Here is a 27,026-nt window from a genome sequence, read left to right as displayed (position 1 = left end):
ATACACTACAAGCTCCTTATGTGGTTTTGTTAGCCACACAAATACAAATTTTCCATGCAGAAGAAAGCATTCGGTAGCATAGTGACAGTGTAGATACAAGTATTATGTGTTGTGTCATAGTTGTGATCAAGCAGGCTCAATAGCATCTTCAGCATGAGTATTTTTCTTGAGACAAAAAGGGTCAGGTCAAAATCCTTTAAAACAAGACACAATATTTGATATTGCTCAATTCATTTCCCAATGTTTTAAAGAGTAATAATAGTTTTAATGATAATGATAACATTGTAGCCCAGGAACATTTTCATTTGATAATTTGATAACATCAAGAAATGTCTGGTGATGTTCACTATTACATCATTAAACTGGAGGAATCTGCAGAAATATTAATGTGATATTTGAAATGGATATGCTTACTGCAACTACTGTTGACAATTTCCCTTTGCCATAACTGTTAATAAAATTTAATTGAAAACTGACAGTCAAGCTAAATGCCATTAAATTGGAAAGCACCAAGAATTACCTTTTATCATAAGATTGTACCTATTGGACCTTCCTAGGTGGTTTCTTTTGAACCATAATTGTGTACTTAAGGGTCTTCATTTATGACATCACATAAGATGACCCAGATTTGACCTTTCAGAAAACCTCAAGTTTTTCTCCTTTTCCCTTGTATTATGACTCTGTTTGTGAAAGTTTCCTTTGAAATAATGGTTTTTACTATCAAACTGAGTAATTGCAGGCCAAATTTTGATTCAAGCAAAGTAGGTAAAACTTGGACTAAAAATAACGACCGGTACGCGGGACACAGATCACGGAGGCAAAGCCAAGGGTCAGTGTATTCATGGTCGCCCATGATGTATTGTAGCACTGTCCGTTCATGAGAGACTGAGAGGGACCGTTATTGCAGTATTGAACAGCAACAATGTTTGCTTCACGTACCAGGGACTTTTGTAACTTTGTAGAAAGGAGAGTAAAGTGTATCAATACATTGTAACTTTGTAGGAAGGAGGGTAAATTGTTTCAACACCTTACAACATTTTATTGTAAGCTGTAGTTTTCTGTTGAGGAGGCATCGTGGAGGAAAAAAACATAAGAGCCTGCAAAAACGTCAATATTTTGCCATTTTGTAGCCAAGCAGAACAGAGCTATTTTATTGCCGGCCATATTGAAAGCGGTACACTCAAAGAACCAGAGAGTGGCAGCGTGTACGTACAGTGGCCCCATTGAAATTCACTTGTCTGTCGGGCTGGGAGAATGTTGTTTTCACTTGCCCGGACTCAAAATTCACTTGTCACGGGCGTCGGGCGGCGAGAATTTTCGAGCCCTGCAGAGGTTTTTACGGGTGACGTCAGTAAGATTTGATCAAATTCTGGTGAAATTTGTATATTTCATTTTATTGGGGGAATTGTTTCTATTTGTGATAAAAAAATCTTTTAGCTTGATTTCAGCTTGTTTTGATAACTATATGGGAGCGACCAGTGACATTGTCACTATTTTTGCTGACTGTAATCACTACTGTCACCACTGATGACTGTCATCACTACTGTCACCACTGAGCAATATAATTATTGCTGATGACTGTCATCACTACTGTCCCTAATGAGCAATGTAATTATTGCTGACTGTCATCACTACTGTCACCACTGAGCAATGTAATTATTGCTGATGATTGTCGTCACCACTGTCACTGCTGCACAATCTAATTATTGCTGATGACTGTCATCACTACTGTCACCACTGAGCAATGTAATTATTGCTGACTGTCGTCACTACTGTCACCACTGAGCAATGTAATTATTGCTGATGACTGTCATCACTACTATCACCACTGAGCAATGTAATTATTGCTGATGACTGTCATCACTACTGTCACTAATGAGCAATGTAATTATTGCTGATGACTGTCATCACTACTGTCACCACTGAGCAATGTAATTATTGCTGATGACTGTCATCACTACTGTCACCACTGAGCAATGTAATTATTGCTGACTGTCATCACTACTATCACCACTGAGCAATGTAATTATTGCTGATGACTGTCATCACTACTGTCCCTAATGAGCAATGTAATTATTGCTGATGACTGTCATCACTACTGTCACCACTGAGCAATGTTATTATTGCTGACTGTCATCACTACTGTCACCACTGAGCAATGTAATTATTGCTGACTGTCATCAATACTGTCATCTTCCTTGCTATGCCACTGTCACTACTGTATATTGAGACCATATAATTACTATTGATGATAATGTTGTGTTCTGTCAAGAGAACACCAAAGCTGTATCGAGGGACACACCCACTGCAGCATGACTGCACACTGTAGCTAGTTTCCCGCTACAAAAGACCAGAAAAGCTTTCCATGTAGCAGTTGCTATGCATGCAGTTGGCACTTCTATTGACACGTCTACTGTCATCTTTGATGAAACAGTTCACATGGGACAAATTGCTAATTCAGTTGGGAAGGCCATCATTCACAAACTGTTGTTAGTAACTGGAAATCATCCAGTGCCTTTAACTGAATCATAATACTTCTATGTGATTATGTAGTCTATAACTTATAAGTGTGTTTGTATGCTATTCAAGACAAGTCTGAGAATTCTAACTGGATAAAGGAGCTATGTGTGGCACCTTGTAGTGACATCTGGGTGCTCGCTCCCTTGTGAAAATGCTATGCATCACATTTTTTTTCAAATTGAATGATAAATTCCCCAAATTTACACAGGTAAAATCAGCCCACACTACATCAACCATTCTGTGAAACTTCCTTGGAAGAACTCTGAGAACAGATTTGTCCCTGCAAGTTTCAAACTTGCAGGGACAAACTTGCACTTGATATGAAGCCCTCAGAACATTATATATAGCCGAACATTGCTGCAAAATTTTGGTCAATCTAACTTGTGACACAGACATATATGTGTTTAAAGAAAACAATTAAGTTTCAAGACTTACACAACAATGGCTTCAACTTGTTGTCCCGTGTTCACAACAACTTCAGTGTCCAATATAAAAGTTGCTATTGTACAGGAGAATTGATACTGAAATAGAAAATGTTGAAATCATATCGGCTAATATTTCCATAGAAACTTTCATATGCAGGTAAATAATAAATACTTGACAAGAGCGAGAACTGACAAAAACAGAAATTTACTTGGCAGATAAAACATGATAAACTTACCTTAAGAACTCCATCTTCTACATAAAGATGTATGAAGTTTGTTGGTTCATTCAGGTTATCATTTGTGTACTCCCCTGCAGAATAGATTAGACTGCCCTCTCTTGCGGTAGTTTGAAACTCCACTCTGATTACAGTAGATGTCTGTGTTGACAGAGGTAAGGGGCTGTACTCCAGGTATGAATCACCAGTGAAGGCTGGCGTCTGGATGTTCTTGGCTGCAAGGATAAATAATAATGATGTAAGAATGTTGGTAGAAACACTGAATGTTATGGTTCTACTTCAGAATAAATGGATACGCGATGTTCTACAGACTCAGTGTGCCCAAGAGATCATGCAATAGTGGTACAAAAAAGACCTTGTGTATAAACCCATATGGAAATACATACATTTCTATGTGCATTTGTACCAACATGGTTTTGTGTGTTCCGTGGTCCATTCAAATTGGATCACAATATTGCATAGAAGGGAACAGAATGTACTTTTGTTTGCTATGTCACTTACAACTGTTGATATGGTGAATGCATTTCATTTCCATTGATGAATAGCCAAACAATTGACAAAATTAACAAATTTGTCACTAGTCTCTGTCAAAAAGCAACTCTTTCCAAAAAAAAGTTGCATGATCCGAATATTCTTAGCTTGTCACTCAGTGGCTAAATATGACAACATAAAAAGCGAAGATGATCTGCTCAATGCATCACTGTAACAAGGGACTGTTAAACTTGTAAAATCTGTGACTTGCCTGATTCACAGTAGACTCCTTGGTACTGAAATGTACATGTACAGTTAAAAGATGGCTCTCCATCTTCCACAAAGTCAACACAGGTGGCGCCATTCAGGCAGAGTCCATCTTCACAAGTAGGGGGTCCAGGTGTAGCTGTGGGGGTTGGTGTGGGTGTGACTATGACTTGACTACTGCTTGGTAAAGTCTCAGTCCTGGTGAATGCTGGTGTGGGAGTTGATGACAATGTAGCAGATGCTGTGCTGATTGGCTCAATAACTGAGAAAATAGATAAACACAAGGCATTTACAGATATATCTATTCAAGGATATAAAATTTGTTTGCTCATTTTTCTCTACATTAAAATTTTTTAAAATTTTTGGATATTCACTTATATAATAATTTAATGTGACCACATAGTCTTATCAACAATGAACATGATTTCTAAACCTGTCTTTGACATAAGTCATGGCAAACTTCAAAAAGTTAAAAACACCAGGGGTCAAGCTGAGTACAAAATCGGAGAGAAAAAAATTCAGAAATGATGATAAACAACCAATGTGCAGACGTTCAAAAGATTGCATCTGATTACAATTATTTACAGCAACTTGGGAGTCTTACACTATGGCCATTTAGTAGCTGGCTGATTCTTTTGAAATAGATCAATGAAGACAATCATATTCAGCAAACCAATAAGCTACAAACTACCGAGCTGCTGCACATTGCAGGACTTGGCACGGTAAAGTACGCCGAAAGTAATTCACTACTTTGACAGCTCAACCTACACAAGACATTTTATTAATTCTTGGCAAAAAGTAGACTGCAAAGTCAGTGAGTAAAAATGTAAAGTGTGAAGATTTGAATCACAATAAAAATGTGGTGTTGAAAAATGTCACTGCCTACCAATGCAAGGGTAAATTCTTTCCACACACAACAGTCAGAGTTTTATTGCGTGATTGTAATTTTCACTTTTCCTTAATTTCATCACAGAAAACTAAAGGTTATTAAAAGAGAAAGGTTTTTAAGGTACTTCAAACTTTAAAAATGAAATAAATTTTTGCTCAAACTTTCCTCAAGCAAACTTTCAACCCATTCCCTTACAAAATCAACAATAAAAACAGGGGTCATTATGCAAATTTGACACTAGGAAAACAAATTATCCAAAATTTACCAATATTTAAAATTCAAAATGGCTGCCATCCCTGTATTATCTCATGGAAAAAAATAAAATTCAAGATTTCAACAAAGCTAAACCTGTGAAAACTTTACTCATTCCAAAGCTGCAAAATGAGTCCCCACAAGTGGCAGACCGAAAGAACATTGTATGTTTTGGGTCTGAATATCTGTCCTTCTACTTAACAATGTAATGCCTTTTACCTTGTTCACAGTAAGTTCCTTGGTAGCCAAATAGACAACTGCACTGAAATGTTATTGTTCCATTAGAAAACACCACATCAGTACATGTGCCTCCATTCTCACAAGTGACATCAGCACACGTTGGTGGCGCTGTTGTGGCTGGCGTAGTGGAAGAGGGTTGCGTTGTCGTAGGCCTTGGAGTTGTAGTCAGAGGTGGTACTGTGGGAAGTGATGCACACTCATACACATTATCACCACTGAGGGCGTCCATGAATGTCAATGAAGTCCCATCAATGTTGATCACTCTAACACAGCCAACAAATCCAGTCAAGGCACTGGCACTGTTCAAAGCAGCCATGTTTGCTGGAAGACCACCCACATAGAGTTGTCCAAGATCATTCATTTCACACACAGAGAAGGAACATGGTAAACCATCCTCTTTTACTGTACTCTCAACGATCACTCGGGCTTGACATCCTCGGTCTTGACTGTAACCATAGAAAGTTGAAAAAAAAAATCAACTTTTTTCATTAATGGAGAGGATGAAAGTTCTCAGGAATTCAATCGGGAAAAGTGTAAAGAAGGGAGGAAATTTATCCAGTAACTTGTCTTCCAAACTGTGGACCTATGGATTCATTCATCCCTAAAAAACTTCTATCTAGAATTGAATATCAAATAAACAAAATACTATCAGCTGAACTACCTTTTAAATCACTGTGATTGTATTATTTTGGTCTACACTGACTTAAAATTTTCCAAACGTAATGAATCACCTTTTATAACAGCACTTTTAAAATCATAACAATCTGCAATGACTGAAAAGACAGAATTTCAACACTGCAGAGAGATGAAATTGCCTAAACACCTAAATGTTTGGTTGTATATCTGTCTGTGTGCCATGTATAAAAATTAGAACAAAAACAAAATAAGAGTTCAATGATCTCAGCCACGTCAACAAACTGACAAGCACATACCACATAGCGAATCTTTCATTGATTATAAAGAATATTCAATTTCAATGCATGCATCTCATTATCCTGTCATTCACTGTGTTCAAGTAAACTGGTTGTAGTTTTAGATCAATTAATTGAACTGATTTGATGAAAAAATCCTCCAATTAATGATTTATCTTTATTGTAAGACTGTATATGGCCTATTATATTCAACAAAAGAAAACAAAATGAAAGATATTTGAAGGATTAGTTTTGGTGTTCTGCACAATGATGAAATTTGCTTCAGCTGGAGACACAATCTTTTTGTTTACTGATTATTGAAGTGTCTGGGTAAACATCACTTATTGTGTATATGATTGTGTTCTGCCTTAGCTACACCAGTATGACATACTTAGTATTCAGCTTATTCATGACATTTGTAAAAGTATAAACTGTTACAAAGCAGTGGTGGTATAAAAGATTCTGCAAGTTCAAACTGTGTTTCATTTTCTATTGTTTTGTTTCACTTGTTTTGTTTCATTTCGTTTCGCTTGTTTCATTTCATTTTCTTCTGTCCGTTTCATTTTGCTGAATAGCATAAGCTAAAGTACATGGCTCTTGTACGAGTTTTTCATTTTGAAAACAATTTGTACTATACTATTACATGTGTGTGTACACATTATGGAACCAATCTTAACATAAAAGTCATCACTGTTATTATATTTTGAACAGATTTAATATTCATGACTTACATAATGATTGCCTCAATCTGCTCTCCTGTGTTGACAACAACTTGGGTGTCTAATATGAAGGTTGATATTCTGCATGAGAATTGATACTGAAAAAGGAAATAAGAATATATTCTGAATGTTATCAGGAAAGACACCTGGACCATGCTGTCTGAAAAAATGTCACTTTTATAAAATAAAGACCAAAGTTCCTGCAAAGGCTATAAAAGGGACAAAGTCCCTCTTTTTTGATCTTGTTTCATGAAGTTTGTTTGACATGAAAAGTAGTTAGGTTAGTGTTGTTGGACTTCTTGGAACATGCTGAAATACTGCTCAACTATGCACAACCATACAAGATTAAAAATACAGTAAAACAGTTTATGGTCTGTATGAAAAAATCAAGTTCCTTGCACAACTCTTGCCATGCATGGCTGAATATACAATATTACATAAAGTTTGGAGCACATGAATCTTAATTGGTGGTGCCTTACATCTTGATAAGTCAGCAGCTTTCCCTTATTTGCATTCAGTATTTACTTGTGATGCAAAGAAAGCTGAAATACCGTAAAAATGCGATTAATTCTACCACTGAAATTATTTTGGCTTTGTTAATTTTCTAATAATTCAACAATTTAAAATCATAATTATTTTTTCTGGTCAAATTGATAGGGTTTTGACAGTAGGAAAAAATCCATTTTATCTAAAGGTCATAAACAAAATCATCAGTTTGTGTTCAGCAAAAGGGTAATTTTTGACACTTTGCAGTTGTGTAAAGCTGCATCATTTTATACACTGAGTGACTTTATGCAAGTATTCCATGTTTTCTTGATATCACAAAAAGCTGAAAAAGAGTGACTTTATAGTCCCTGTAAAATGTAGGGGGCATGTGTGCACTGTTGATTCAGAAGGGACAAATGCAAGTATGGGATGCATACAGAAAGATCATCATGTGCAGAAAGACATGCTAAGACACATTTAAACTAAAATTAGATTGTAAACAGAAACCTATGCACTTACCTTGAGAACTCCATCTTGTACATAAAGATGTATGAAGTTTGTTGGTGCATCCAGGTTATCATTTGTGTACTCCCCTGCTGAATAGATTAGACTGCCCTCTCTGGCGGTGGTTTGAAACTCCACTCTGATTACAGTAGATGTCTGTGTTGACAGAGGTAAGGGGCTGTACTCCAGGTATGAATCACCAGTGAAGGCTGGCGTCTGGATGTTCATGGCTGTGAATATAACGTCATTATGATGAGACAGTTATGAGTTTTATCAAAAGTTAAAACATGATTCAACGATATATTCCTTCAATGAGAGGATGTATTTATTTGTCATGTAAATGGTTTGAGTAGATTATTGTTGATGTAAAGGAGCAGATGGTAGAGAAAATCCTCCTGCTTGACCAACTGAATAATAATGAAACATTCCTCAAGTTGGTATAGATGTCAACTACTAGATATACCTAGGTATGGCTGGTGATTCTCTCACAAACTAAATTGGTAGGTGTAATTTCACCTAGCATATTGCTATAGAAACAAACATTTCGATTGTGACTTGCCTGATTCACAGTAGACTCCTTGGTACTGAAATGTACATGTACAGTTGAAAGATGGCTCTCCATCTTCCACAAAGTCAACACAGGTGGCGCCATTCAGGCAGAGTCTATCTTCACAAGTAGGGGGTCCAGGTGTAGCTGTAGGGGTTGGTGTGGGTGTGACCATGACTTGACTACTGCTTGGTAAAGTCTCGATACTGGTGACTATCAAAAGAAGATATAATATGCATGAAAGATAAAATGCTCATGAAATCACGGGTATCTTTTCCTAATTCAGTCCATTCGGTGCAGTATTTTTTTTTTATTTCATTCACGGTATAAGTTTTGGTACCTATCATGTCTTACCTGGAATGATTGAGTAGTACATGCCATGCCAATTTGATTGTAACATTTGACCAGAATTAACAAGGTACCAAAAGCACAAAGATCATGTGTAATATGCATGCTAAGAAAGGTAGAGCCCTGCAAAATTATGCCTTACTTTTCCACATGTAACAAGAACACTACAAATAACAATACATGTACGCAATAGCATCAAGAAACAAACACAACCCAAACACACACACATGTACATATGCAATAGACTAGACATGAACATCACAAGTTGTGTCGATTCAGATCTTTCATATTCTCAATGTTCATTTCACTCTAGTGAACACAACATGTCTATTAAATCCCCTCAGGCCTCACTTTTATTAAGTGTACCTGAATTACCTCTATGCATTTTAGTTCAAGCCTGAGAAGGTTGTAACAAGGATGTCTCAAATCCTGTATGATGCTAGTAAACTGCCTCTTTGTCCGACAACTGAAAATATTCATGAAATTATGGACATATGTTCATTTTTCCAGATCCAGAAAACATGCAATAAGAATATGGTTGAATGATGATGAAAATATGTCAGGTAAGATCTATATAGCATTATCAACATTATATTGATCAAACATGGTAGCTTTTTCAACTTCATGACACAATACAGTAGTTCATGGTTTCACATAAATTTGCATATCTTCCTCAACCTTAGTGTCCCAGTATGAAGAAATGACATCTTTCACTGACAATTTATGAATTATTATGACATGAGGTGAACAAAAAATTTTGTAACTTTAATATGAAATATTGACAACATATAGTGTGGGGGATGCAATATGAAAGACGGGATAATGAAAGCATGCTGTTTGACTGCCAAGGTGAAAGGTGAAAAGATGCAGATGAAATGTGACATTAGATTACTGGGTGGCAATTGGTTAGTTTTGATATGTCTGTGACTTGGTGTTAAAAGTTTGATCAGTCTGAAAGCAAAGCTGTGTGAGTAGTCATTGCTCCTGCTGTGTGATGTCATTACATTCTGTGTATGATGTCATCATATCCTGTGTATATAATTGCACTTATCACCACTATGTCGCATCAAGTTCTTTCCCGTTACGAAACATGCCATGAACAGCCAGATGTATGCCACTAGGAGATACCATTCCACACCAGAGACAAGGCAGTGTGTAACCTTCATAGCGTCCAGCATGGAAGCTGCATTCAAAACTCTTACTGATCTGCAGTACGAAATACCACGTAGGGTTTTTTGCGATACACAAACACAGCAGCAGCAGTTGCAGAGTGGAAGTACGGCAACATTTAATTTCAAGTCAATAACAATTTCAAAATTTTTGAATCATGGAAATGAACGAGGCTAATTTTAGAATTTGATATCACTGTAGCATTTCACATTTGTAACTCAGTCAGTTACCTTTACATAATCAATTGAAAATAAACCTTTGTTTTGAGACTTTGCTGAACAAAATTCTGTATGACTGGTTAATTGTCAGTTGCAAACTTGGTGCATTTCATTTGGAAAGGTATATAAAGTTTTAAATTACAAATTCAACCAAAAATGAAATATACCTTTGCTTTAAAAAATTTTTGACAAAACTGAATTTTCTGGAAAAATATCCAAATCTTCAGCAAATCAATGATTTATTTTAGACTGATTGTGTATGTGTGAAATGTATGCATGTTTGTCTTTATACTGGTACCTTGAGTTGTTTCAGCTGATGAGGATGGAGTGACTGTTTCTGTGGATGCTGTTACTATGGCAGCCGTACTTGTCCTTTGTGTTCTTGAGGCACTCGGAGTGATGACAGGGGTTGGTATCACTGGATGGACTGATGATGAAGCAGTGAAATGGCTTGTTGTCATGGTTACCAACTTTGCTGTATCTGTCATTGGACTTGAAGTCAAAGACTCAGAAACTGTTACACCAGGAGTGACAGAGGGAGTCGTCACTTCTGCAGAAGTAACAGAAGCAAGTGATGTCATCACTGAAAGTGGTGATGTTGTCACTGAAAGGGATGACATCATCAGTGATGGTGTACCTTCAGATGACAATGATGCCGGCCTGCTTGATGATGTCACAATGACTGATGTTGGAGCAATAGAGCCTTGAGATAATTCTTTGATGATTCTCCAATCCTTGATGTCTGTATCTTACTGGTGGTGAACAGCAATGAACTTGACATGTGTGATACAGATACACTTCTGATTGTTTGGGAAAGAACTGAACTTGGACGCAGCAACGAATATGTTGGAAATGCTGTTTCGCTTGAGGATGCTGGACTGATGACTGCGTCTGTGCTTTGCTTTAGCATCTCTGATGTTTCAGGACTTGGAAGTATTGTAGTGATGGGACTGCTTGATGCTATCGGAGTCTGGAAGTACACAGTGCTTACTGAGACTGGGGTTCTTTCAGATGTAAATGGTTTTAAAGTCTTGCTGATTGCTGGTACAGGAGATGTTATTGTAGCCGATAACTGTGGAGTGAGAAATTCAAACCTTGATGAACTTCGATGGAAGTCCTGGCTACTGCTGATAATGGGTAACACGCTATGTGTTGATCTAGTATCTGGTCCTTGGGATGACGTGGTTCCTGGCTGTATAGACGTTTCAACACCTTCTGATGGTTTTATGCTTATCCCTGGGGTTTTAGTTGCACTGAATGTTAGTAAAGAACTTGATGGTGTGTGAATGAATGAGCTTTCAGTGGGTGCAAAGCTTGACAGTGCCTGCATTGATGGCAGAGTCTGTGTGGATGCAGTGATCGTATCTGTCATAGGTACGGTGGTCTGGCTTCTTGGTGGTGTGTACAGTGAAGTTACAGGATGTCCGACTGTGGATATGTGAGTTTGAATACTTGACCGAGTGATCGATGACATCTTGGATGGTGATGCTGTGAGAACTTCAGAAATGGGAGAGATTGTTTGGCTGATTGTACTTTCAATGCTGCCAATCGACAGGGATTGTGATGGTAGTGTTGTTCCAACTCTGACACTTGATGAAACAGTTTTACTTCGGCTGTATTCTGGTGTGTTTGACAGGCTTGTGACAACACTTCTTGTGACGGGCAAACTTGGTTGGATACTTGGAAATTCAGTTGTAATTGCCTTTGTCACATCAACGAGGCTGATGGACTGGCTGCTCAGCATGGGAAGCCTTGTCGTTTCTGATGCTGCACTCGATCCAACGGTTTGAATTGGACTTACAGATGAGATGATGATTGGCCTGGTTTGGGTTGATGCAGTTGCAGAGCCAGCTGTGGTTGTTTCAATGCTTCTGATTGGTTTCAAAATTGTTGCTGAGCTGAAAAGACTTTCTGATTGGCTGATACTGAGGCTTTCAGTGGCTGTTGTGCTGGCAATCTGACTGCCTTGGCTTGCTACACTTGAAGTAACTGTCCTTGGTTCTGTACTAATCAATAGTGGACTTGGAATGACAGAAAGAGTAGGACTAACTGTAGGGGGCGCTCCTGCGATCGGTGACGTGCTGAACTCGGACTGCCTTCTGGTCACTGGTAAAGTCACATGGAATGTACTGCTAGCTTTGATGACTGTGGGCAGTGAAAGTGTGCGACTGGGTGGGGTGAAAATGGAACCCGTAAATCCTGGTGATGTTGAAAATCCTGGTGGAAGAAATCTCAGAGGTTATTGGAGTGCTGTGTTATGGTATTAATTTGTGTATGGAGGTTCCATTGAGTGCCAAGGGAATCAAAATCGGAAGAAATGTACATGGCTATAAACAGGAACAACATGTGAGCAGGTGTGCCTTGTATCTAACTATTCTCTGAAAATTAATAGTAATATTATGAGCTATTTCTTATGAATTTGTGCAATATATATTTTCTGGAAAATACTGTGATTAAGCCACTTTGGTTGACTTATGAAGTGAAACATACACAATTGATAATTGCAAAGAAATTGTTGGAAAGTGAGAGCTTGATTTAGACATCTCTTTCTGAGTTTTAAAATCATTTAAAACATAGGGCCAAAGTCCCTGAAGCTACTATAGACATGGATACAAAATTAAGTATTTCCTGACTGTATGAAATTATCTCACTTAGGTCATCCTAGGGACTTGTAAACCAACATTAATTAATTAAATCTGTCTGACCAGCGGTTTTGAAAGAAAAGCAACTCAACAGTTGACAGAGCTCTGCTGTGTTATGTAGAGAATAACCTTTTGTGACACATGTATTGATGAAGAAGTTGGATATCTTTGATTAACATTGTAAGTGAGTTCTGTTGAATAAGTTGAGACTGTACATACTCAGAGAAAGCACACTGAAGAGACAAATGTTTGAAACTTAAGAGGTTCAAGGTCATCAAAAGCATTAAAGGAATCATGTAACTTTCATTGCACTGTTTACACAGATTGCATAATTGCTATAAATAGCACATGAGGAATCTTACAGCCCAGCTTTACCATAAAAACCCTATCACTTTGACCACTCTTTTAATTGACCACTCTATTTTTTTCCTCAACAAGTAATTTTATTTTATCCTTACCAAGTCAACCATAAATGGAAATTAGAACTTTCTCTATCTCTATCTCTATCTCTATCTCTATTGACTATTTTGAGCAATTTCTTTTAGATAACATACAGGGCACATTAAATGACAGTTCAGAATATGTCAAAGTTGGGATTCAGGAAAGTTGCCTTTACATGTTTTAATCCTCCAAGATGGTAAGCATTTCACTATGAACTGTTATGAACTGTCAAAAAAAGTTGAACTTTCTGATAATTCTACACTAAAATTATTTTGGCTTTGATGATTTCCTAATTAATTCAATTATTTAAAATCATATTAATTATTTTTTTCTGGGTGAATTGATAGGGTTTATACAGTACAAGAATTATATACAATGTAAGTCAAATTTTGATCAAAATGACAAAAAAATTCCTTAAAAATACACATTTGCATATTTCATCACAATTTGAACAAATCTAAGTCGGGTTACCCCTAGGGACCTGTATACCAAATAACAAAGCTGTCTGACCAGCGGTTATGAAGAAGAAGATTTTTTACCAAAAACACCTTTTTTGGCATTAATTTGCCTATTTTCAACATATCAAAAAATTAAAAAAAATAGTTTCTCAAAATCATATTTTTCATCTACACAACAAAATACAAATCAGTAAGTACTGCGGTTCTCAAGATATTTGAGTGGACGGACGCCTCACAAACGGACATACATACATACATACATACATACATACATACAGACTGACGACGGACGGATACCCATACCAATAGCTTCTATAGACTATAGTCTATAGTAGCTAAAAATTGCAACCAACATTTTAACAGGGCAACTGTAGTTGTGTTGGCCTTCTCAATATGGTAATGACCGATTTCTTAGCCAATTCAAGATGAACTTGTGAGCATTTGCTTTTTCAAGGATGCGTAAATGCACTTTGCTATCAATGACAGAAATGATTATGGGTATCAAGCAATGGTAATTTGCTATGAAATATGATGTGTTGCTATATGAAAACTGAAATAATTATCATGAATGAATATTTGTGTAATGGTCATACAGCCAAATATTTGATTTTATCACATAAAAAAGCCAATTGAAACCAAATGAAGACTGCAAAGACTGTGCCCACACTTAGAGAATTTACAAATTAATACAATCCTAAAGGGTCCAGTTGTTTAAAAAAGATAGAGGAGGGCCCCCTAAGGAGACTCCATTGTTTTCATTATGGAGATTGGACCATGGTCTTCAGGTGGGTCACTATTTGTGAAGTTATTAGTTTCCCATTGAGGGCACTCTAAAGTATTCTATGAGAAATGTTGCATAGAAACATGTTTAAAAAACTTACTCAAATTTCCAATATCAATTTTTTCATTAAGACACAGCAAAAGGAAAAATATGATAACTTTGTGGAAATAATTTTTCTTTATATAGACATGCTGAAGCCTTTTGCACTGAGCATCTCCTATCCTTACCATGAATTAAGAGTAATTGTAGTGTACAGTTGAACCTGAACTGGTTTGTGAGCATGTTGAAGAATACTGTGTGAATTCCTAAACAAATTGTGTGTTGACCAGAATCAGAGTAATATGGACAATGAACACTTCTTTTGGTTCATTTGGTCTCCACAAATATGACATCCAACACACTTCACAGATAGATAAAACAAAATTTGGGATAGTCATAGTCTTGACTTTAAGATGTATACCTGAAACAATCGGTGATAATGTTGTTGCCATGGTTGGTGTTTGGACTGGTTCTAATGAACTCGGCACTGGAATGGATGACATTGACACTGATGAGACTTTCGGTGACAAAACTGATGATACATCCGTGGAAGCCAAGGATGATGGATAAACCAATGAGCTTTCAGATGTGTGCCTTGGCTGTTGCACCGTTGATAATATGATCCCTGTTGATGTTGTGGCAGTAAGACTTTCAGACACCACAGCTGAAGGTGCCACTAAGCTGGCAGACAGCTGGGTTGTCTTTTGTGTGAATATTACAGATGTTGCTGTAGATGGAGATGTTGAGGTTGACGACATGAAATCTTCTGAAAGCAATGATGTCGATGTTGGCGTAGATGTAACTGGTGTATGTCTTGATGCAATGCTTGATGAGAGAAGTGGTGTGGTTGTCATGGAGCTAAGTACCTCACTTGGCGATGCAGTAACAGTAAAGGCAAGTGATGAGGTAAGTTTTGAAGTACGCTGGATCACCTCTGATGTCACAGGCAGCACTACAGAAGACAGCTGGAGGGATGTGGTCTCCATGGGAACTGTTGCCTTGGGCAACAGTGATGTTGTCACATGTTCGGTCAGAGATATTCTTGTTTCTGGACTTGCTGTGGAGACAGCTGGCTGAACACTTGGCGTCGGAGTCAACTTCTCAGCTGAAAGGGACAGGGATGATGAAAGCCCGAAAGATTTCACTGGTGAAACGGTCTGAGATACCATATGCGTTGACCCTTGTAATTTTGTACTTGGCTGTGTATAGTACAGCGAACTCTCTGGTTGGAAGATGGTAGAATCAGGGAAAGAGGACGCCACACCTGATGAAGCCACAAAGACCGGAGTTGATTGGAGAGAGCCGGACAGGCTTGGCATGCTTGGAATACTGGTTTCACCAGCACCGGATGTCACAGAGGAGCTTTGCATGCTGGATGCCAAGACAGTTCTCGTAGTGGTCAAAGGCATGCTGGGTAGAGATGGAGTGACAGACACTGGCGGACGGACCGATAAGGAGGAAGTTGGAGATAGAGAAATGGTTGAACCTATACCTTTTGAAGTAACGGATATCGTCCGTGTTGGCTGAATGCTTGAAGCAATACCGACAGATGATAGCATCGGTGTTGTGAAGGTGGACGTAATCTGTGATCTTGAAAGCAAGCTTGTTGGTTGAATGGCCGTCACACTGCTTGTTGGCTGGATAAGGGGGATTTCACATCTTTTCCCAGAATACAGCACAGGGCACACGCAGCTGTACGTTGTGCCATTACTGATACAAGTGGCACCATTCAGACAAGGCACACTTGTGCACAGATCTTGGTACTCGCAGTTAACACCAACGTATCCGACGGGACACACACAGAAATATGATGACAACTGAGGCTGCACACACGTCGCTCCATTTAAACACGGCTGACTGGAACACTGATCAACTGCCATCTCACAGTTTACGCCCGTGTACCCTGGCCTACAAATACACCGATATCTGTTGAATTCATTGTCACAGGTACCTCCATTCCGACACGGGTTGGATAAACACTCATTGATTTCAAATTCACAGTTGATGCCCCCGTATCCTGGGACACAATAACAGACATAACCCTCTCCTGGTGACTTCTGCCTGCAGAGGGCGCCATTCACACAGGGGCTGGACTCGCACTCATCCACATCTTCTGTGCACAAGTCTCCAGCCCAACCTAAGATGAGAAAAATCATGAGAATCATAGCTTAGAATGAGGGCGCCATTAACTTGGGAACCAAAAATCAACTTAAAACTCTCTTGAAAATGCAATCAGATAATTAAAGACAGAGGTTCATTGTTTCTACAGCATAATTTATGCAGAGAAACAATACTTGAAATGTTTGACGGGGTAAATACTTGAAAAACATAAAAATATCACTGCAAACAGAAAAAGTGGTATTCTGGACTTACAGCCTTTATTTTGACTTGAGAGACACTGACTTTATGTAAACATTGTCCTCTTTTCAATGGAAGCTAAAATATCTATCCTATGTACATGGGCACATTGTCATCCTAAATTCCTTTCATATGGCTTCCTATAACAGTTTAATATTACAAGCAGGGCACATTAGTGAATATGCATATGTAAAATTCTAAATTCCCACGAAAGAATAGAACACAAAATCATTTTCAACATACTGAAGGACAAAACTACATCTCAGTGACTGGAGAAATGGAATTGCATCTCACCTTGTGTACAATTGCAGATGTATCCATCGACAAGGTCAATGCACTGTGCACCATTCTGACAGGGATCGCTGGCACACTCGTTGATGTCAGTACCACAGAATGGATCAGTGTAACCAGCAACACAACTACGAAGTGATAATGAATCAAAGGAAATTACAAGTAAATGACAGTGCTGTGACAAAACTGCAAAGTTTTGCCTAAACACCAGAAAAAATTTCTTAGGAAGGGTTCAGTTAAAAAGATGTAAACGAACATGAACTTTTCAACCACTGTTTCCTTTTCTGTACAGGCTCCCCTTTTGCCGTAAAGAAAAATTAGTTGCATTGAAATTTGGTGCTTAAAGGGTTAACCTTTTTACCAAATGGTTAGGCCAAAACCCATTGTTACAAAAGCTGATTGTGGGCCTTCTAATCACAGGGTATTGAAGGTGAACAGGTTAAACTAAATATGAGGTAATCACTTGTGAAATCATGGTTAAATGAAGAAATTAATATTTGAAAATGTCAAATCAGACATGACAAATCTATGTTCGATGACAAGTTAAGATTCAAAGATCATGACTGGCCTTCATTTAAAGCTACATTGACTGAAACTTTTGGCAATTTTTTTTCAGAATTTTTGTTCCAGATATCAACCAAGGTTTCTTGGTCTTCTTCCTGTAGCTTTTTGAAATACCCAGTATTTGATTTGCCAACAAGACATGTCAGTGACACATATCATTATTGTTGTCAAACGTTGACATGGAAATTCATACAATACACACCAATTCATTACAGTGTAGTAGCAATGGATGGACGAAGCATTTGTGGTGTAGGGATGACAATTGGCCTTACCTGCATGTTATTTCTAGACCAGGTCCGTCAATACATGTGGCACCATTCAAACATTGTGTAAATCCTGAGGTTGGATCGATGCACACATTGATATCAAATTCACAATTCACTCCTGTGGTGACAGAAAAGATATGGGATACATACATTTCAGTGAATTCAGATGATAACAAAATCGTAAGGAAGTCCAAATTCAGACAAAGAAAGAAATGCCCAAAGAATATGCGCAAAACCAACAGTTCAAGAGGGCGCCCTCTAATAATAATAATAATAAAGTTCATTTGTAGTGCGCCTAATCTCTGAACAGAGCTCTACGCGCAATAGTGACAATACAATATAACAGAGGAAATGTTGAACCACCGGGACTGGAGACTACGGCCCTTCTGGAACTAATGATAAAGTACAGTTGAAAATCTTTGCTGAACAGATGCTCAAATTGTGTAAAATAAACGATGAATCCCTGAAAGCTAACTTTTTTTGTGAAACTGAATTACGCGTTTTCAATTCAATTCAATTCAAATACTTTATTGTCCACAAATACATGTAGAATTCGCCTTCAGGCTCATCAAATGCGGATAAAAAGATTTTCTTCATTGTAGTGGATAGCAAGTAGGCTCTGTGCACAGAGTAAGGAGGTGATTACTGATCTGATTTGACATGCTGGATGCATTGCTTTTCAATACTTAATTAATTCACTGGCAATTGCCAATCAATTAGCCAGCCAATCAGTTCTGGGAAGTATCATTAGCATTGCAAGCACCAATTGTGGACACGACCTAAATAATTAATGGCACTGAGGTTGAAGAATTTCACAAGCAATGCAAAAGTGACCATACCTGTGTATCCTGAGGTACAGAAACATGAGTACTGATTGTCAAGGTCAATACAGGTTCCATCGTTCTGACACGGATCACTGTCACACTCATTGATGTTGATATCACAGTTATCACCTTGCCAGCCTGGGTTGCACTGACACTGGTAGCCATTTAACAGATCCTCACAGCTGAAATGAATTAAAGAAAGATGAAGTCTGGAAATTAACTCACAGATAAAAACTGAGAGAAACAGAATTACATCATGGTAACACACTGTGAGTGTGAATCCAAAGGCTTGAAAAAGAAAATACAGTAATTTGTTCACAGTCAAAATAATATTTCAAGATGGTCAATGGTTCTGTTTACATCTCTCTCTCTCTCTCTCTCTCTCTCTCTCTCTCTCTCTCTCCAAATACCTTCCCACATAATTTAAATCTGCTTGATGGATGACAAATGTTCATTCATATTTGACATCCCATAATACTTACATTCCATTGTTACATGGGAAGGGCACACAGTCGTCAATATCTTCATCACAGTCTCTGCCTGTCCATCCAGCTGGACACTGACAGCTGTAGTTACCAATCAAATTGTTGCAGACCGCACCATTTTGACAGGGCTGGCTTGAACACTCATCAATGTCCAATTCACACCTGGTACCTAGTAATAAGACAGTCACATTTCAAATGAACAATACGAGTATATGTACATTTACTGTACGATGGGTCAGTCTAAATGATTCAATGTGCATTATTGGTGCATACATCCTCTCAGGAATATATTTACACCTACCAGCAAATCCAGGTGTACATTGACACTGGAATTGTCCAATCAGATCCTGACATGTGGCTCCATTCTGGCATGGCTGGGATGAACATTCATCAACATTGTCAGTACAATTCTTTCCATTCCATCCAGATGCACACTGACATTCATAGCTGTAAAGAAAAACCCAACAGAGACGTTTCATCAACATTTATGAACAAATCTTACATATTTCAGCAAGTCTGGGAGATGTCAAAGCACTTGTTTGGTAAATAGAAGTACATTTGCCTTGTGTAGTGTATAGGTGTTGTCCACTGTGGACACAATATTTTAACCCTTTCACAACCATGGTTTGGCCCAAACCCATTGATATCAAAGGTGAGTGTGGACCTGTTTACTGGGAATTGGGGTGAATGGGTGAAATTTTTGATCTAGTCTAAATTCCAGTCTTGTACTAGCCTGTACAGTATGCACTGACTAGTATATGAGCATTGAACACGTTGTGTAGGGGCAATGTGAACCACAGTATCATGTTCTTTTTGTAGATATCGGAGTTGATACCATCTCCTTTTATTTTTCAACAGATTACTTATCAAATGTTAGACACATTGCGTACTGAGGTTATAATTCTTTACATCAAACGGGACACAGCAGAAACATGAAGTTGCTTGTGCCTGAAAGTGTTGGCAATCACCAGAGAATTCTACACAGGTAACTACTGGCGCTGGGCTAGAAAGCCAGTATTGTCCAGCTGAATCAAAATTTAGTGATGTAATGTTTGAATTTATCAAAATATTTGTGTCTTAAATGTACTATTATGTGTGGTGCGCCTCTTTTTGAGTGGTCAGTGACACCTTTGAGTGACCTCTTCCACTGAACAACTCTACTTACTCATTGATTAGGTCCACGCAGGTTGCTCCGTTGCGACAGATCCCAGGCAGACAGTCGTTGGTATTGACCTCACAATTGACACCTTCAAATCCAATGATACACACACAGATGTATCCATTGACCAAATCTCGACACAGTCCACCATTCTGACACGGGCTGGACGAACACTCATTGATGTTGATTTCACAGTCAAAGCCGGAGAAACCTGTCAATCAAAAGTGAATTTCATCACCACTGTTACTGCAAGGCTATGTCTGACACTGAGTTTTTCTTTGGGCAACTTTTAATAAGTCGGAAAAAGTCCAATAATTTGAAATGAAAATGATTTTAATATAAATTATTCACACTTTTGTTGCACAGAGAAAAGAGTTTGGGCATATCTGAGTATTATGCCATTTCAGTCAGGTGACCAAGATGGCTATTTCAAATTTGCGTACTTTTGTCACCCAGCACATTATTTTTAGAAATAGATTAAGTGAAAGTGCTAAAAACAAATACATAATCAGGAATGGGGTTATTTTATGCATTAGTTGAAATAAAAACTTAGGATTTTAGTACAGAATACACACTGCTCATTTAAGTGTATTCCACACACCAATCACCACTTTCAGAAAGGTCAAGGGTCAATTGTGCCATATGCAGATACGAAATCCCCACATATGCCAGCACGGCACCTTTGATGTAAATATTTTTCTGTTACACAGCAATCTAAAGGATTTTCAGTCGTATCATATGCGCTTCATGTACGAGAGCTGCAGCTGAAACAATAGTTCTTTTTTATTGACTTATGGCATGATTGACCCCAAGACTCTCCATATAAACCTAAGCAATACGCAGTAGTGATTTATTTATTCCAAGAAGGGGTTCACATCACTTGTTGAGAAAATGCAAATAAAAGCACTTACCTGGCAAGCACTCACAGCTGTATGAACCATCACTCTGCGTCATACACCGCGCACCGTTCAAACACTCATTGTATTCCGGTTCACACGGATCAAATGACGTCTCACAGTCTTTGCCAGTGAAGAATGCCGGACACTGACAGGAATACTCATTAGTGCCTTCCATGCATGTACCTCCATTCCGGCATGGATTGGACTGGCATTCCTTGATATCCTCGTCACAATTTTTACTATTCCATCCAGGTAGACAAATACATCTGGAAATTGTAAAAATATCATATTTTTTGTAAATCCGATGTTCCATTTGCTAAATACAACTTTGGAAAGTGTGGATTGCGGGACGCATATGTAGGCCCTTATTCCCATGCCATCTTTCAAAACAGTATATTCCTATTTTCTGTTATAGAAGGCCAGATCTGCCCTAGGAAATACCATAATACCATCACACCAAAATTAATGATGACGGGTCACTACACGTACATTCTCATGAACCACAAGACTGTCGCCTTTACAACTGAAGGCTGAAGGGATGAAAACGTGCTGTGCTTAGTCGCAGACAATTAACCCTTTGAGAGCTGTATTTTTGCCAACCAGAATTTTAGTGCAACGTTTTACCCATTTTTATGAACTTTTCTGTAATTTTTTTTATAATTTTGGACCAAATGGACATAACATTTCATGGCCATAGTTTTATCAAAATTTGGCAAAAATCTGACAAAAATTGACTGAGGTATATTTTATAAGGGCAACAAAAATTGACTTTGGCACTCAAAGGGTTAAGGCAATACAAGTTGTTGGTTTTTTGCCTGAAGTAGAAACAATTAAGTTTATTCCTGATGACATTATAGTTTTATCATGAAATATTCAAATATATATATATGTGCCTGAAATATCATACAAATCTTTGTAAAATCACAAGTACAATGTCAGCTACACTAATATTTTGTATAAATGTTATCATTGAAATGATCAAAATTACATGTTGTGGGTTCTGACCTAAAGCAGCAAAAACTACTGATAAGTCATGCACCAAACAGACAAATTTGTGTGAATTCCTGTAAGTAGCAATTGATATTGTGCAATTACATGTATGCTGTACTTGGTAACAGAGTTACAGTAACAACCGGTTCTAATTCGGGTAGAATGCGCCTCAGGGACAGATATTCAGCCTCTTAAACTTTTCCAGTACTTCTTCAGTCTACCACTTGTGAGGGCTCATTTTGAAGCTCTTGGGAGTAGATCAAATTTTAACCACCTAATATTTGGGAACATTGAAAATTTAGGAATTTAGGATTTTCCCCCATACAGTTCACACAGGGATGGCAGCCATTAGGAATTTCAAATATCAGTAAATGTTACATAATTTGTTTCTCCAGAGCAAAAATTTGTGCTGTGACCCTGACTTTCATTCTTAATTTTGGAAGAAAGCGCATCGTCGATAGTTTCTGTGAGGAAAGCTTGAGCAAAAGTTGAAGTCTTTTAGTTTAGAAGCACACACTACCTTCACAATGCCAGTATTACAGCAAAAGAGTTATACTCACCTGTAGTCTTGGAAGAGGTCAATACAGGTGGCACCATTCTGACATGGCAATGACAAACACTCATCTCTTTCAATTTCACAGAAATCTCCGGACCAACCATCGGGGCAGTCACAGTGATACGCCAGGTGCAAATCAACACAGGTGGCGCCATTCTGAAATAGAAACACAGTCATAAGATCACAGAAAGATCCCTTTAGGAAAGTTTAGCAAAAGTTTAAATCTTTCACTTTCCAGGCTCATACTACCTAAGCCATGGGTTATCTAAATTATCATTAGAGTATCAAGATTATCAATGATAACAAAACTCTGCAGTATCATGCATACCTGACATTGGTTGTTGATGCAATCATCCACAGGTCTGCCGCAGTCTTCACCAGCCCAGCCGGGCTGACACAGGCAAGTGAACGTGTTGTCACCGTCTACACACAAGCCGTTACCCAAACACGCTGGCTGCGTTGTCAGTCTACACTCGTCAATGTTTATCTCACAGCTGGTACCTGGGTAGTGACAGTATCACATTTTTGAGAAATTGCAATTGGTAGGAAATCATAGATGAGCAAATCCATTGCAGTGTTTGTACAATATTGATGTAAACCTGGTGGTACTTTTTTAATTTTCCATTACAGTGATTAACAAGTAGTTACTTGTCTCAAGGACGAATATAATGGAAAATTCACAAGTCATTGTACAGAAATTGGTAGTTCTCAACCTCTGATTTGTCCATTTGTTCACCAACAAGAGATGTCTTGACGTTAAAAAAGTGATGTACCCATTGCTCTGATAAAGTTTGTGTGCGATGTGTGATAGCAAGTATGTGAGCGTGAGTGCTTCATGAACTCTACAGGGTGTGAAGGGATCACAGTCAGAAAATTTTTAACAACTTAGCTTGGCTATTGAACCACTCTTTTTTAAGGGTGGGGATTTGGCAGAGTGGTTTTGACTGTGATGTCTTTAAGAATTTGAATCCAATTGAAAATCTACTTAATTGAATAAGACAGAGAGCACAGAACGTATACATGATTGTGTGTCTATAAAATTTGCTGAACAGTTTAACAACACTGTTCATAACTACGATGTGACTTGACAAATCATAATCTACAAGAAAACTTTGTTCACATTCTCAAGAAATTTTTGAACTGCTGCACAACAATGCCTTCACCCTCATAAGCAGGTATGGTTGCATTGAAAACTGATGGCAAACAGGGCTGGTGTAGAGATCTTGAAGATCTGGATAAAAATCACTGCTGTTCAACTTCAGCCTAGATAAAAATTCATGATCTACAGAATGCCAAAAATGGAATATGGAAAGCAATTTCCAGAAGATACAGAAACCTAGGAATGTATGATTTTGTCTCAATCACTGACAGTTCAGATATTTATTGTCAAACTGACTGACAAAGTGACTGCGCTTCAAATTTTTTCAACTTCAGATGAACTGATGGTAGTAATGACTGAGAGGGACTAATGTAGGGTTAGTCTTTCTCTTTACTTTCATCTCTGTATTCAATGGCGCATTGAGAACATGTTTTCAACTGATATGAAGCAACATTTTTGGATGACTCACTGAAAAAATTTTTGAGAAATTATGATTCATCCATTTTAAAATTTTAGTTCACCAATGTATACATGGTTATAATATGCACCTTTTCTTCCTTCATATCTGTTAAACTTTTTCATTATATTGAACAATTAGGTCACAGTTTCATGATGCTACCCCTACACCCCTTCACTACCATGGTTTGGCCCACACCAATGGTGGAATGTGGACCTGTCTACAGTCAATCAGGGGGTGGGTGAACAGGGTTAAGGCATCGGCTATCAGAAAATGGCAACGTACCTGTAAAACCTGGCAAACATGTACACTGAAATCCCAGCTCACTTTGCGGCAAGTCAACGCAGGTACCACCATTCTCACAGGGGAAATCTTGACAGGGCAGTAATTCACAATTTTCTCCTCTGTACGGTGGCTGACACTGACATATATAGGTATCAACAGCATCAATACAGCTTCCGTTCCGCTGACAAGGGTTGGATGCACACTCATCAATGTTAAGTTCACAGTCTTTCCCTGTGAAAGTTAACACCAAAAGAAATCAGTCACTAAATTGTCTAATTTTTCCGTCTCATTTCTCCTTTTTTCCAATGTACATGATTCAAACTGCGGTATTTAAAAACACTGGGATTGCTCTAAACCTCAAGTAACATGTGTTTGTATGTAAACTAATTTTTGTCCAAAATTTTCTATAGACGACTGAAAAACTTCCATGATTCTGACTATAAATTTGAACAATGGGTATTTGAACAATGGAAATTACTTCAAAATCATAAAACATATTCACATCAATCTACCATGTACAGTTTAATTTGACAAAAAAACATTTGCAAAAATACTACCTGAGTTTGAAGCATGTCACCTATATGACAAGCTCACTAGGACTCCCAAATGTTCGGATAACTTTTTTGAAAACGTTGTTTAAATTTGATTATAGTAAATGTGATTTGTTTATGGACAGATATCATAATGATACAAAATGGATGAAATGATTCCAAATCATTTTCTGCGTATCAAATCAACTTGATTACAGTGACAAGACTTCTCCTAAATGAACTCACCAGTAAAGCCAGCTTTGCATGCACACTGATAATCACCAATCAAATCTACACAACTTGCACTGTTCATACACGGGTCAGGTAGACACTCGTTGATCTCCACATCACAGTACTGTCCAGTAAAACCAGTAGCACAAATGCATGTCACAGATGCGACGCCATCAACACAGGTGGCTCCGTTCTGACAGAATTCATACAGACATTCGTTGATGTTGATTTCACATGTATCACCTGTGAAGCCATCCAGACAGTAACACTGGTAGCCGTCGACCAAGTCTTGACACAAACCAGCATTTTCATTGCATGGATTTGACGCACACTCATCAATGTTGATTTCGCACAACGCACCTTCGAATCCTACGCTACACTCACAGGTGAAAGAATTGAACGCATCTGTGCAGCTGCCGCCATTCAAACATGGTCCACTCGCACACTCGTCTGATTCTATTCGACAGTTTGTGCCTTCCCAACCAGATGGACAGATACATTCATACTGATTCTCCATATCAACACAGGTACCACCATTGGCACATGGTGACGAGAGACACTCGTTTAATTCGGTCTCGCAATATTCCCCAACGAACCCTGAAGTGCACAGGCACAGAAATTCAACACCTCCACTGCTTGGGGGTGTGTCTTGACATGTGGCCCCGTTCAGACATGGCATTTGTCCACAGTTCTGCAGGATAATTTCACAGTTCTCACCAGTGTAGCCGAGCAGACAGGTACAGGAATACCGGCCTACACCGTCTATGCATGTACCGCCATTCACGCAAGGGTCACTCGAGCATTCATCAATTTCAATCTCACAAAATTCACCATGATAACCTGGTAAACAAAGACAGCGGAACTCATTGATGGAATCAATGCACGTGCCACCATTTTGACATTGGACCTCAAAGATTACGCATTCGTCAATCTCATCCTGACAATACGTCCCTGCATAACCCGGTAAACAGAGACAGGTGTACGTAAATTCAGCGATATTGTCAACGCAGATAGCATCATTTTGACAAAGATGGTTCATACACGGCGTGATGATGTCACAGTTTTCATCATATGAATTCCCGTCCTCCGGACAAATGCAGACGTATCCGTTGAAGACATCTTCACATGTGCCGCCATTTTGACACGGGTCGCTGGCGCATTCATCTGATTCCTCTTCACAGAAATCACCAGTGTATCCTTCCACACAGACACATCTGAAAAATTGTCAACAAAAATCAGCCAAGCTGAATTATCAAACCCATATTTTATCAAGCAACCATGACAGAACCACTGAATACATGCAAACAACAATTTTCTATAACGTTGCCTGGTTTTTACGGTAAACAAACTTGCACATTACATATGGCTGTGACGAATTGACATATTTGTTCCTGATTGTTCCTGTAACACACCCACCATCAATAACAATAGGTTTAGGCCAAACCGTGGTGGTAAAATTGTTAAACCA

The 27,026-nt window shown here is 38.3% G+C and overlaps 2 protein-coding genes across 2 annotated transcripts in view; both read right to left on the bottom strand.

Annotated features, from left to right (window-relative positions):
- LOC139115655 (protein eyes shut homolog) overlaps positions 1-27,026 on the bottom strand; it is a 59,287-nt gene that overhangs the window by 31,601 nt on the left and 660 nt on the right. The window contains exons 2-20 of the mRNA XM_070677945.1: positions 25,574-26,772; positions 24,798-25,028; positions 23,285-23,457; positions 22,961-23,112; positions 21,423-21,676; positions 20,518-20,722; positions 19,654-19,799; positions 19,350-19,521; positions 18,883-19,049; positions 18,050-18,161; positions 17,217-17,341; positions 16,057-16,701; positions 8,480-8,680; positions 7,936-8,150; positions 6,943-7,028; positions 5,280-5,746; positions 3,924-4,181; positions 3,182-3,396; positions 2,956-3,041 (exon numbers count right to left, since the gene is read on the bottom strand). Coding sequence (XP_070534046.1) covers positions 2,956-3,041; positions 3,182-3,396; positions 3,924-4,181; positions 5,280-5,746; positions 6,943-7,028; positions 7,936-8,150; positions 8,480-8,680; positions 16,057-16,701; positions 17,217-17,341; positions 18,050-18,161; positions 18,883-19,049; positions 19,350-19,521; positions 19,654-19,799; positions 20,518-20,722; positions 21,423-21,676; positions 22,961-23,112; positions 23,285-23,457; positions 24,798-25,028; positions 25,574-26,597 — 4,934 coding nt within the window. The 5' untranslated portion in view covers positions 26,598-26,772. The remainder of the gene's footprint in view (positions 1-2,955; positions 3,042-3,181; positions 3,397-3,923; positions 4,182-5,279; positions 5,747-6,942; positions 7,029-7,935; positions 8,151-8,479; positions 8,681-16,056; positions 16,702-17,216; positions 17,342-18,049; positions 18,162-18,882; positions 19,050-19,349; positions 19,522-19,653; positions 19,800-20,517; positions 20,723-21,422; positions 21,677-22,960; positions 23,113-23,284; positions 23,458-24,797; positions 25,029-25,573; positions 26,773-27,026) is intronic.
- Positions 10,830-15,112, bottom strand: LOC139115656 (uncharacterized). The gene is made up of 2 exons (XM_070677946.1): positions 14,986-15,112; positions 10,830-12,420 (listed from the first exon to the last, which is right to left on the bottom strand). Exons 1-2 carry the CDS (start codon positions 15,065-15,067, stop codon positions 10,877-10,879), a joined length of 1,626 nt encoding a protein of 541 aa, XP_070534047.1. The 5' UTR covers positions 15,068-15,112; the 3' UTR covers positions 10,830-10,876.

This window comes from Ptychodera flava, chromosome 17, assembly GCF_041260155.1.
Source record: "Ptychodera flava strain L36383 chromosome 17, AS_Pfla_20210202, whole genome shotgun sequence".
Taxonomy (NCBI): Eukaryota; Metazoa; Hemichordata; class Enteropneusta; family Ptychoderidae; genus Ptychodera; species Ptychodera flava.
Note: the sequence above shows the minus strand (reverse complement) of the source record. Positions and strands in the feature narration are given on the sequence as shown.